At 44.3% G+C, this 12987-nt stretch overlaps 1 protein-coding gene across 1 annotated transcript; it reads left to right on the forward strand.

The window, feature by feature from the left end:
- The first annotated feature begins 268 nt into the window (after positions 1–268).
- BSX (brain specific homeobox) lies at positions 269–6260 on the forward strand. The gene is made up of 3 exons (XM_001370196.4): positions 269–706; positions 2920–3116; positions 4525–6260. Exons 1-3 carry the CDS (start codon positions 445–447, stop codon positions 4765–4767), a joined length of 702 nt encoding a protein of 233 aa, XP_001370233.1. The 5' UTR covers positions 269–444; the 3' UTR covers positions 4768–6260.
- Positions 6261–12987: the final 6727 nt, after the last annotated feature.

The raw sequence follows: 12987 nt of genomic DNA on the forward strand, positions 1-12987 counted from the left end.
GACTGCAGTATACAAAGCCTCGCAAAACACTATTTGGGCTTCCTCCTTTTTCTATACGAGTAGAATAGGGGACCCTTTCAGCACTTCGGACAGCGCCGAGCCCCGCCCAGCCAGCCTGCCTTTAACTGCTAGGGACACAGCGGCTCCCAGCCTCCCCCTCCCATCCCAGCCTCCCCTCCCCACCGAGGTTTGCAGCTTTGTCATTGGCTCTCCCCCTCTCCCCTCTGCAAGCAGCCAACTCTCCAGCCACAGAGACTCAGCCCACCTTGGAGTTCTCTCCTTGCTTCTCCAGCGTTGGGGGTTGCCCAGGCCAGAGGAGAGAGAAGGGGAAATTGAGTACTAAGAGGGGAGCGCCTCACCACCCCCCAGATAACCAGACGCTACCTATCCCCACTCTTTCCCCCGCCCCCACCCTACCCTGGTACTACCCCACTTCCTTTCAAAATGAACCTCAACTTCACCTCCCCTCTCCACCCCGTGTCTTCCCAGAGGCCCACGTCCTTTTTTATTGAGGACATCCTGCTGCACAAGCCCAAGCCACTGCGGGAGGTAGCTCCTGACCACTTCGCCAGTTCCCTGGCCTCCCGCGTCCCCCTATTAGACTATGGTTATCCCCTCATGCCCACGCCGACCCTTCTGGCTCCTCACCCGCATCATCCTCTTCACAAAGGCGACCACCATCACCCTTATTTCCTTACTACCTCGGGTAAGTGGCAGGCACTGTGGGGACATATAAAGGGAGGGAGGAGGTGATAGAGGGTAAAAAAAAAGGAGGGGGAAAAGATCTTTTTCGCTTTTAGACCTTCCTTCCTCGGGCGATTGGCCCTGGGAAGGGAAAGAACGAGATTCATTCTTCTCGCGCTTATGATAGCATCTCTCCTGAAGTGAAAGCGGAAGTCTGTTGGATTTGTTGGGTTGATGAGTGAGGGGCACACCTGAGGAATCTAAGATTAGAGATGTCTCTAATGTTCTTAACAAGTCGTTACTTAAGAGTCCCAGGGCTCAGCGAAACGTGGTCACAATGCACCAGTAGATTATTATTATTAACACCGGTCCCTAGAAGATGATAGATAAGCGGGTGGTTCGAGTTTTTCCAAAAAAGGACTTTTCCCCATATTCTCGTTTTTCCGTCGAACCTATCAAGATTTCAGGATCCGAGGGATTGGGTAGAAGCAGATGCCTTGGAGTCATTGTTTGTATCTCTGATCATCCTTTTCCCAGTACCTTGAGGGACGTTTGCAGTAGAGAACTTGCGAAAACTTGTGAGAACTGCTACCAGAGACTCTCGAGGGCTGGGCGCCGGATCCAGTCCTTACCAATTCAGCTTGGGCTTCAAACCAAGTTCAGAAGCTTTTGTAGACCGTCAACTTGGTCCTAAGACCAAGACCAAAAACGGATAGAAAGATGAAAGTTAGAGGGATACATTCTCCCCTGACCACCCCGCTCTGTCCAAATGTTGCCCCGTCACATTTACGGGTTAGTCACAGGCTAGGCTAGGCAGTTCCCCACATCTGCCGAACTTGGGGGTCCAAAGTTATTTCGGCCTTGAGCATTCCCGGCAAGGAGTCCTACTAGATAGAGGGTGAGGGGTCAGGTAAGCATAAGGCGTTTAAGTCAGATCAAGGGGCCACAGAAATCCTTTCTCCATCTCTATTGCTCCCTACGAGGGATATTTCCTAGAGCCGAAGAGCTAATTCTGGAATCAGAACTCTGCCTCCAAGCCTGAGGGGGAAAGGGTGGTGGTGGGAATGCTGAGAGGGGGTGGAAGGTGGGAAAGCAAAGGAGAGATTTTGAAATAAGGGGCACAAGGGATGGGGACAGGACCCCCCACCGGGCCCGGGACCCACAGAGCTGGAGGGGCTGGAGGGAATCTCAAGGGCTCCCGGAAATGCAGTTGCCACTTGGACGCTAGAGTCTTGGACTAATCTTCACAGGAGACCGCAACATTTGGAATCGAAATCGCAAGACTCTTGTACACATGGCCTCCAAACAGAACAAGATCCCCTTCCCAGTCCTAAGGAGAAGGCCTTTGACCACCAGCACGATTTCTGTTCCCCCACCCACCTTTCCGAAGAATAGATCTAAATTCTCCCCCCTTGTTCTATCTTCCCGAAAAGCGCTGTTTGAAGAGAGACCGATACCTTGGCTAGGGAAGTCAGGACAGGAAACTGATATTGCCCCTGGCCGTGATCCAGAGAACTTTTCAGAAACCCATTTCAAACCTTTGAGTTCTGGTGTCCCCGAAATAAATCCAGGAACAAACGTGCCAGGCGGGAAATGTCTAATGCGACTCAGTCAAGAACTGGCCTGAACACCAAGTACCTTTGCCTTGATTTTGTCCTGCTGCCCCCCCCCCCCAACTCTCCAATTTATGGTGAAGACCGGCGAGCTCTCCTCAAGATGAGGGCCTCTAGGCTAGGAAAAAGATGGGAGAGGAAAGATTCCATTGGCACTATCTTGACTTTTTGAAGGGGTTCGTCCTGGGGGAGTTTTTAGGGGAAAGCGGGGCTGCTGTAGCTGAGGGATCGAGACTGCAAGAGCAAGAAGAGAGAAACTATGGAATACCCGGAAAAAAAAAAGATCTTCCCCATCTCTCTCGAATTTTCCTTTGAAGTTATCACAAATACAGGGTTCTTTGACCATCCAAGGAGCTATTCTCGTTTTCTGCTACTACTGCTGCGATTCTCTACAGAGTTCATCCAAAAGACGCCCAAGCTTTCTTTACTCGGGCATCTTTGCCTTTCTATCCCAGGGGTTCTTGGGCTGCACTCCCTGAGGCAAAATCGAGGCTTCAGAGAGAGGAAAGAATTAGCACAAAGTCCAGCGTCTCGGGTCAGTGGGAAGGTCCCTAGGGGCTGGGGGTGCTTCTCAGTGACTGGGATCTCTCTCCCACACCGGGTCTCCTTCCTTCTTCGCCAGGCATGCCAGTCTCGGCGCTTTTTCCTCATCCTCCTCACACCGATCTTCCGGGGAAGCACTGTCGTCGCCGTAAAGCCCGCACGGTCTTCTCCGACTCTCAGCTCTCCGGCCTAGAGAAGAGGTTCGAGATCCAACGTTATCTGTCCACCCCAGAGAGAGTGGAACTGGCCACCGCTCTCAGCCTGTCGGAGACTCAGGTAGGGAAGGGGTCAGGAGAGGGTTGACTTATTCTTACTCCATTCTAAGGTCTTTTGATAACCTCCCTCTTCTCAGGGCTCAGAAAAATAGCCCATTATTATAAACTGCTTTTAAGGTTTGCTAAAATTTTCCTCCCCCAAATCTTGTGAAGTAATTACTTTTAAAGTATTAGCATCCCCATTTTGCAGACGACGAAAAGATAAGTGGCACGCCCACAGGAACCCAGTTCTTTGACTCCTAGCAAGTTCAATTCTACCTTCCATATATGTACCTCGCCTCCCACAAAGCTTCTTCCGCATTGGAACGACTTAATTGTCTACCGCACCGCCAAAGGTCAATTAAGACTCTCTGTTCTAGGCTTAGTCTAGTCCAGAAAGTGACTTGCCCAAGGTCACACAAATAATAGCTAAGAGAACTGGAAACTGAGCTCAACGCTGATAATAACTATACAGCTAACTTAAAATATGTGTCTTCACTCATCTTATTCCTGACTCTAGTTTTTCTACCAGTTTTCTCCTGGGTACAGGATTTTTTCTCCAGTTCCTCAAGAGAAATGTCTTTGAGGAACTCAACAAAGCATAATAGAATGACCACTAGATGTAAAGTTATGGAATTTGAGTTTGAATCCTGCCTCAGACACTATAGCCGTGTGACCTTGGCCAACTTACTTCACTTCTCACGTTCCTCCTCTGTAAAATGGGAATAATAGCACTATATCACTGGTTTATTATGAGAATCAAAGTATGTAATTTGCCCTGGAAACTATAAGATTTAATGTGAATTATTTGCAAAGGAAGTTAAGAATTTAGTTTACTCTGCTGTAAAGTGAAAGACAGACTAGGTGTCCCTTTCCGCTCTAGCATTTTACATGAATCAATGAATACTCTGAGAGCCTTGATTCTTCTCAGCTCCAGGTTCAGGGATAGTCCTCTCCGAGACCTTCTCTTTAAATCTCTGTGTTGTGGGACCCGAAGCCCCTCGGAAACCAGGAGCCTGTCCTGCCTCAGACCCTAGGGTGACAGGAGCGGCGAGAGAACATCGGACTTTGCTGTTTCCTAACAAATCTCCAATTTGAACCAACCCTTAATCAGGAAAACGAGGAGATAATTGGAGATATCGGAGACTTTTCCAGATAGATGAGTCGTCAGAAAATTGACACCACTCATCATCACAATTTCAGAATTATTCATTCTACTAGCCGCGATGTTTTCTTTCTCATCATTCCTCATTTCTGGTCTGGTTTGAGAATTTTTAGTTAGTAACGAAACCAAGTCTAGGCCGCCACTGTTATCGAATAATTAGAGAAGTGCGCACTGGAGTGTTGTGAACACCAGTGTTTCATATTTTGTAACGGTGACTAACTATCCAAATGTGTGACACGAGTTTTATTTCTTTCCTTTGGGCAAGGTGAAGACGTGGTTCCAGAATCGGAGGATGAAGCACAAAAAACAGCTGCGGAAAAGTCAAGATGAGCCAAAGGGACCCGGTGGCCAGGAGAGCCCCCAGCGCAGCCCGCACACCTCAGAGGCGGTGCCCGTCGAGCCCCGGGCTGGGCCGCCCGTCGCCGGCCCCTTTGTGCTCACTGAGCCGGAGGACGAAGTAGACATTGGGGACGAGGGAGAACTGGGGCCCGGGCCACATTTACTCTGAGCTTCGGAGTCCAAGGGAGGAAGGGAAAGGTGGGGACAGGGAAGGGAAGCCAACCCTCTTGGGGTCTCTTTCGGAGAGAAGACATAGACTCCTGGGTTTCGGGGAGACTAAGAGACCGGATAGGGGTAGGACTGCCTTTGCACCGCTCCTTCGGAAAACAAACCAACCCTCCTAGTTACGGTTTCTATCGACCCTTCATAGAGCGAGTTTGGCCCCCAGTCCTAACCCATATTTCAGGGTGTCCTTCCCTACTAGTTCTTCTCCTCTCCGAGTCCGCTCCCCGACTCAACCCCAGCACCCCCTCTTTCTCCTGCCAGTTCTCGTTCAGGGCTGAGGAAAGAACTGAGGGTATGTTTATACTGCTGCCGTCCCCGTCTGAAGACTAGCCCAGGAGGGATCGAAAGAGGCCGGGACAGATGTTCGAAGCTGGCTGGCAGACGGATTCTTTTTCCAGACTGAGCCCCAGATCCCTTCGCAGTCCTGTTTCCTTTGCTCCGCCACGACTATTCTGTCTTCAGCAACATTCGCCCTTCTTCCCAAGACCCCGAATGGAAAAAAAAGTAAATCAGGGGTAAGAAAAAGCAACAGGCAACTCTCTCTAGAGCCATACTCTCCAGCACCAGAGATCACACATCAAGAATCCGTGCCCCTACAGACTAGCTCGCGGCTGGAGGCCTCATGACGTTCCCCCTCCCCCTCTTTCCTCACCTAAACAGCTTTAGCGACGCTATGGAGACAGAGACAGACAGACAGAGACAGAAAGAGAGAGTCAGAGAGAAAGAGAGAGACAGAGAGAGACACAGAGAGAAAGACGGAGAGAGAGAGAGAGGACTTTTTTATAGGTGGGCAGCGCGGATCTCTAGGCTAACCTCTATGGCGTTATTTCTGTCAATAACTCTTACCGAACCCAGAGCTCTTTTGGCACCCACCCCGACGAGCCTTGAGCGGGAAAAGTGGTCAAAACTAGAATCCCTAACTGTCAAATGGCCATCGGGAGAGCCGAGAAGGGGGGGGGGGGGGGAAGACACGAAGGACCTCAGCTTCAGATTCAAATTAGCTCCCTTTGAATAGCGGGGCAGACACAGTCCTCTTTTTTTTTTTTTTTAAAGGTGAGATCTCCATTGGTATATTAAAATCCTCCCTCGGGTGGCAACTTCGACTTTTAATTCATGACTTTAGGAATAGAGAATTGTGTTTTAACTTTATTTAAGGGAAGTTATTTTTTCTCTTTGGATTTGCACTTGTTTGGGGGGGGGTTTGGAGTGGAGGAGGGAGAGATCACAGTCTACTTTTCTTCTGTCTCCTGTCGGATACTGAGCTCGGTCGGATGTCGCCTTTTCCCAAGTGGGGTTTGCAGTCTCTTTAGGAAAATAAAGGGCTCAGCGGGCAACGCTGGGAACCATCGACAGGCTCCTGGAGTCGTTTCTTACCGAGACCTTCTCTAAAACATCCCGGCTTCGCTTCTCTCCACCCACCAACCCCACCGCCCTTTCTTTAGGCAGCAGTCTACAGCCAACGTAGGATAGATTAACTTCTTGTAACTCTCCTCACCGCGGAGAGAAAAGCCCATTCCCCTCATTTTCGACTTTTCAATCGTTTTGTACTTAGACGAAAGTTACTGCCGGCGTGGAAAAGGCCCGGCTGTTCATTTGTACCCTTCTGGTTCTGAAATCGACAGACAGTGCATCCTTTGGCATTCGGAAATTCTTAAGGGGGAGGAAGGGGGAAGCTTTGCAATTTATAAGGAATTGTTATACGTCAAAACGTCACCCTCGGATTTTCCCCCCCTTGTCTCACCAGCTCCTTAAAAGAGAATTATTTCAATTTAAGCTGCCCAGATTGGGAGACGTGGAATGTGTCATTTGACTTATCCTTTTTAGAGGGCCAGGTGAAGCTGAAGCCCGCTATCTACCTGTGGCGTCATGACTATTTGCTTTATCTTTCAGCCTCAGTTTCCTCGACTGTCGAATGAGGGAGTTAGCTTAGAATAGTTGATCTCTAAGATTCCTTTTAGCTGTAACATTTTTTTTTTAATTTGTAAGCCTATGAGCAATTACTTTGCCATAAAAGGTAGGGTAGGCAAACAATATGGCTCATTTGGAAAAGTAGAAGAGTTATTTGAACATTGTTTGCAGTTTCAAACTGTTTTGATGTAAATTTTATTTCATTTAATCAATCAACAAGCATTTAACTGTCCACTAAATGCCAAGCTCTGGGAGAGGCTCAAAGAGAAAATGAAACAATGCCTGTCTTCAAGGGGTTTTGATCCTGGAATCTTCAAAATTATTTCCCTTGAGGAAACCGGCTTTCAATGCTTTTGGAGTATAGCTCGAAGACCTGGAAGGAGGCTCAGAGGCTTTCAAATTTAGCCCCTTTATTTTACATGAGGCAGCGGTCCCAGAGAGGTTATATTACTTGTTCAAGATTATACATAGTAAGGAAGCTCCGAAGAGGGATATGAAACAAAGTCCTTGGACGCCAGAGCTATCATGCTTTCAACTGTACCATGATGCCTCCCAATAGCACTGAGATGGCTCTTTACCTTTAACACTAGATGGCTTCCTTTACCTACTGAACTGTTTTTTAATTCCGGTAGATGGGATTATTAAAGTTGAACTACAAAATGCTCCCCCCCCCCCTTAAGATTGCTAATTTCAAGGCCGGTTTTAAAGTGGGGGAGGTTTAACAAGATAGGACAAAAGACTTTTCTGTGGAAGTAATACAATCAGAGAATGAGAGCTTTCCTGGGATCATTGGAGGGAAGGTAGATAATACCTATATGATGATAACTGTGGAGTCAGGAAAGCCATCTTAAGTGCTCCCAGATCCAGAAAACACAGCAACTAAACGTGATTTGGGAAAAGTCTGTTAAGTGAACAGAAATGCTGTGTAATTGAGAAAACAAGTAGCATGACTTTCTTTAGGTCCTCAAATCACATAAAGAATACAGACATCCAAATATGGGGACAATTTTCTGTCTCCTCTGCTCTTGTGTTTTTAGCATCTGGAATTGTATCGAAGGGTAGCAAGCTTGGGTATATCTTTACTTTGTCCTTGGAAATGAAAGTAAATAGAGGATGTACTAGGGAATGTCCAGCTCTGGCTAACTGGTAGCACAGAGAATTAAAAATAAAACAACAACAAAGAAATCGTAGTCTATGGTTTATTAACGTTCCCTATGGAGAAAGCCCAGATTTCACTTCACTCTAAAAATTTCCATTACTGGTACCCCTTTTTGATTAAGTTTTGAGGAATGTGCGCAACATGTTAATGATGCTGCCAAACCTGTTAGTGGGATGGCTCTGCACTCTTTGGCCTCTTTGGATCCAGATTTTCTGCAGTACTTCCTAAAATTAATGACAAATCATATTGCAAGCAGAAATATGCAGTTTCTTCTGTTCATAAGTGGGGTGGGATGGGCAGAGAGAAGTTTCTCTCATTTTAATGCACAGAGATCCCTTGCAATTGAGTGCCCTTTAAGACTGATTAAAGCTTTCACAAGCTGAAAAAAGGAATTTTTTTTTAATTCCTGAAGAAAGAGCTGTTTTAACTCATAATTCTTGCCTTATGAAGATCTGATTATGTGCAGGTTAGGCAGGAAGATATTTCAGGCATCTAGAACATGCGAGCAAAAGCAGAGACAGAGAGATGAGAATGGGTCAGAAGTGACTGGGAACAGAATGTTTGCCAAAATGACTTTTGATAACATAAGTTAGTATAAGCTTAACTTCTAAGTGAATTGTATAAATAGTGTTTTGAGATCATAGTCTGAGCAAGAGGACCCATGTGACAAAAGGCACAGAAGTGGGTACAGTCATAGTATGCTGAGGCAGTGAATAGATCAGTCTGGCTGGGACTGAGGAATCATGACAGGAAACTAGAAATTGTATTAGGGAACTGCTTGGAAAGAATGTTGGATTTGTAATCAAAGAATCTGGTTTGAATTCTCATTCTGCCACTTATCAACTGTGTTATCTGGGACAAATCATTTAAGTTCTACAGGTTTCTATTGCCTCCTCTATGAAATGAGGGGGTTGAATTAGATGATAGAAAAGGTCCTACCCAGTTCTTTTTTTTTTTTAACCTTAGCTTCTGTCTTAGAATCAATACTAACAAGTCTGAAGAGTGGTAAAAGTTAGGCATTTGGAGTTAAGTGATTTGCCCAGGATCACCCAGCTAGGAAGTGTTTGAGGCCAGATTTGAACCTAGGACCTCTCATCTCCGGCCCGACTCTCTATCCACCGAGCCACCTAGCTGTCTTCCACTTTTTTTTCCTGTTTAGTTCTAAATCACTTCATTGTGTCATTCTATATTGTGTTGGGCCAGATATAATCTGTTCATCCAACTCAGTCTGACTCTTGTAGGAAAGCATAACTGTATTCTATGACATCACCTCAGGAGATCTGGAGCCAGAAAACATGGGTTTAAATCCTGATTTTGCCATTTACTAATTGTGTGACTATGAGCATGTTACTTAATTTTCCTTGGCTTCATTTTCCTTATCTATAAAATAAGGGTAATAACACTAACTACTCTAGGGTTATTGGAAAAACAATAGTTTGTGAACCTTGAAATGCTACACAAATGTTGATATAATATGAGAGGATGACACAGAAAAAGTAAAAAAAAATCTTGAAAAAATCCTTACCATCTATCTCTATCAATTTTCAGACAGAAAAACGGTAAGGGCCAGGGAAAGGAGATTAAGCGATTTGCCCAGGATCATCACACAGCTAGGGAGTGTTTGAGACCATATTTGAACCTAGGATATCCTGACTCCAGGCCTAGAACTCTAGCCACTGTGTCATCTACTGATCCCACCCTTCTTTTTTTTTTTAAACATCTTGTGCAAAGTCAGAAAGCATCAATGTCCAAGCTGGGAATGGGATCTAGTTGATTAAGTTGTGGGCTTTGCAGTGATAAGATAATTCTGCAATAAGACATTTTGTCCTAAGCCACGACAAACTTTGAGAATTGCATTGCATATGCCAGTCAATGAGCTAAATGCTCATTTAAGCCCTTACAACATGCCAGGCACTATGCTAAATGCCAAAACCACTTTGGATTATCAAGTAATTAAGTTCAGTTTGGCATAGGAGGTTTTAAAAGGAATGCTGAGGGGGCAGCTGGATGTCTCAGTGGATTGAAAGTCAGGCCCAGAGACAGGAGGTCCTGGGTTCAAATCTGCCCTCAAATACTTCCCAGCTGTGTGACCTTGAGCAAGTCACTTAACCCCCATTGCTCAGCCTTTACCACTCTTCTGCCTTAGAACCAATACCCAGTATTGATTGTAAGATGGAAGGTAAGGGTTTAAAAAAAAAGGAATGCTGACAGGCTAAAACATATCCATGGGTTAGTGATCAGGCTAGTGGGGAGACCAAAATTCATGTAACATGAAGAATAAGTTAAAAGAACTGGATACGTTTAGCATAGAAAAACTTAAGGGGTCAGTAGTATTTGTCATCAGAGGTATGCCAGGTACACTCCCAAACTCACTAATGTGCCAGCAGTCCTCTTCTTGCTATAAGGTACATAGGATCCGGAGCCTTTGGGAGTGAGGGCAACCTCTGGGGAAACTCTGCAACACCAATTTCCCCTGGATTCTTAGTTTCCTGTAATTCATCCAATAAATAGCATGTGGCCCTGGGGCTTTGATTGTTAGAGGCAAAGAAGGAAAAACTGAAAAATTTTCATTTTCAAAGGATTCACCACTAGTCACCAGCCCCTAAACTCCACCTTTTATTTAGCCATTCCCCAGTCATGGGACATCCCCTCATTTCCCAATTTTTTTGTGACCACAAAAAGCGCAATTATAAATATTTTTGTACAAATATAACCTTTCCCATTAAAAAAAATCTCTTTGGGATACAAACGTAGTAGTGCTATTGCTAGATCAAAGGGCATGCATTCTTTTAAAGCTCTCTGGACCACTGGCCTTTTATAACGAAGTGCAGGGGTAAGGAAGCTAGGTCCAGTTGGATATGTGTGTTTTTAACCAAGAAGATAAGGCTGAAAATATAGTTCTATATTTTAGGGAAAAGAGAAGAATTTTATTAAAAGGAGCCCTTTGCAAACTTCATATTTTTAAAGTTTAGATGTAAATTTACCAAATTTTTAGAAGTTTGAATTCCTTTAGTTTGATGAATTAAATAATACTCTTTATGACTGATTTGTTGTTCAATTAATTTTTCAGTCATGTCCAACTTTCTGTGACCAAATTAGGGGTTTTCTTGGAAAAGATACTGGCATAGTTCACCATGTCCTTCTCTAGCTCATTTTATAGATGAGGAATTGAAGCAACCAGGGTTAAATGATTTGCCCAAATTGTCTGGGACTTGATTTGAACTCATGAAGATCAATCTTCTTGACTCCAGGCCCGGCACTATCCACAGTAATACCTAACTGCTGTGATTGAGTATTAAATAAATATTCACCTTGAATTATAAAGATTCCTTGGGTACATATCATAATGAAATGGGCTATACATGCCTGTGATACTGTCCTAAAATATTTGAAGGACTGTCATATAAAAGAAGAATGAGATTCCTTTTGCATTACTCCAGGGGACAGAATTAGAATTGTGGAAGCTACAGGTAGACAGATTTCAGCATAATATATGGGGAAAAGTTCTAATAATTAAGTGTAGTCAAAGAAGGTTATAGGCTACCTTGAGGTAGATAGTGAGTGTTTCATATTTTGAATTGTTTTAGCAGAAGCTGAATAGTTGCTCATCATGGATGCTTTTGGGGGAAGATTCCTGAACTGGGTAGGAGACTTTGATAACTCCCCAAATCCTATGAGCTCTTTAGAAAGAAAGGGGCTATGTAAGTCTAAAGAATTAGTATTATTTGTTACCTCATGAAGCAAGAGATTTCATGTCACAGATTTGAACCCACCCATCAACAATTGAGAAAAATGGTTGAAGAGGAGGAAGCAGAAATATTTAAGGGTTCATCAAAGAAACATCAAAATATTTCATTCTAGGTATTCTGTGAACATAAATAAAAATACCTCCATCACAATGTCAGAGGAATGATATCCATGTCAAGTACTGAGAAGCCTTAATTATTAGACTCTAGATGGCCCCAGTCATCTTGAATATTCCTCTCTCATGTGAAAAGTTACTATTGCTTATGGTCCTCAGAACAATAACTCCCTGAATAACCCAAAGGGGAATTTTGCTTAGGAATCTGAAAGGCAGAATGGTAGAATTTCTGAGCCAAAAGATTTGTGAATTCAACATAAATCTGTACCTCTCTTTGATTATTAAGATTAAAATTCTCTGGAGATTGTATGATAATTATTTATTAGATAGTGAAAGAAAGAAAAAGGCACATAATCACATGGCCAGTTGCCTAGCTAGCCTGAGCTCACTGCTCATGGCATGTCCCCATTGGCTAGGAAAAGTTGGCACTTCCTTTCCAGGAAAGCCCAGCGATCCATTGTTTCCTAGCAAAAAGAGCAAGCTGCATCCTCAGCCCATAATTTATAACTAGGTGACTTCACTTTTTCTTGGTGTGCCTGGTTGGACAGACTTGACCTCAGTCCAGCTCAGAGGCCAGTCCTCTGGACACCAGGAGTCAGTCATGGGATGTCAGGGAGCCACGAGGCTTCTTTTTATACAGATAATTGTCAGGCTGTTCTTAACCTAATCAAAGGGTGGGGGTAAGACTGAAATGGATTTTCAAAACTTTCCTTTGAGAAAGGGAAGAAGAGCAGAGATTTATGTTAAAAATCACACAACCCCCCTTATGATTCTTTGGCAGATTTGTTAGTCTCCCCAATGAATTATTCTATATGTAATATCTATTCATTTCAAGATTGTCTCACCAGAGTACATAAAGCCCCAAAGATATTATATATTTCATGGAGGGTCCAACTGCATTTGAATGTTTCCTAACATTAAAAATTATTGATAAATGCATTGACAAGGGGCCATTAGGGGGCATTCCCATTCCCTGTTTTTGGCACAAGGGTTTTACAATCAAGATAATATGGGATAATATGTCCTCATGGGAGGACAGAAGTGGATGGAGGGCTTGATCCCCCACAGTTCAGTTCATTATATTCAAAGGCTCACTTGGAGTCTCATGATGTAATGTTTGATTTCTGAGGACATCCTCTATTGCTGTCATCTTCTTTAGTCTGTCTGGAATCATTATGGTCCTCACAGATTCTTCTCCAGGAGATCTGATTTCCCGTCTAGATTATTGGCAACTT

The sequence above is a fragment of the Monodelphis domestica genome, chromosome 4 (assembly GCF_027887165.1).
Source record: "Monodelphis domestica isolate mMonDom1 chromosome 4, mMonDom1.pri, whole genome shotgun sequence".
Classification (NCBI taxonomy): Eukaryota; Metazoa; Chordata; class Mammalia; order Didelphimorphia; family Didelphidae; genus Monodelphis; species Monodelphis domestica.

Excerpts from the sequence above, each read along its gene's own strand:
- BSX (XM_001370196.4), top strand. The coding sequence starts at position 445 with ATGAACCTCAACTTCACCTCCCCTCTCCACCCCGTGTCTTCCCAGAGG. Across the intron at positions 707-2,919 it reads TTATTTCCTTACTACCTCGG|GCATGCCAGTCTCGGCGCTT; the intron begins GTAAGTGGCAGG and ends CTTCTTCGCCAG. Across the intron at positions 3,117-4,524 it reads TCAGCCTGTCGGAGACTCAG|GTGAAGACGTGGTTCCAGAA; the intron begins GTAGGGAAGGGG and ends CCTTTGGGCAAG.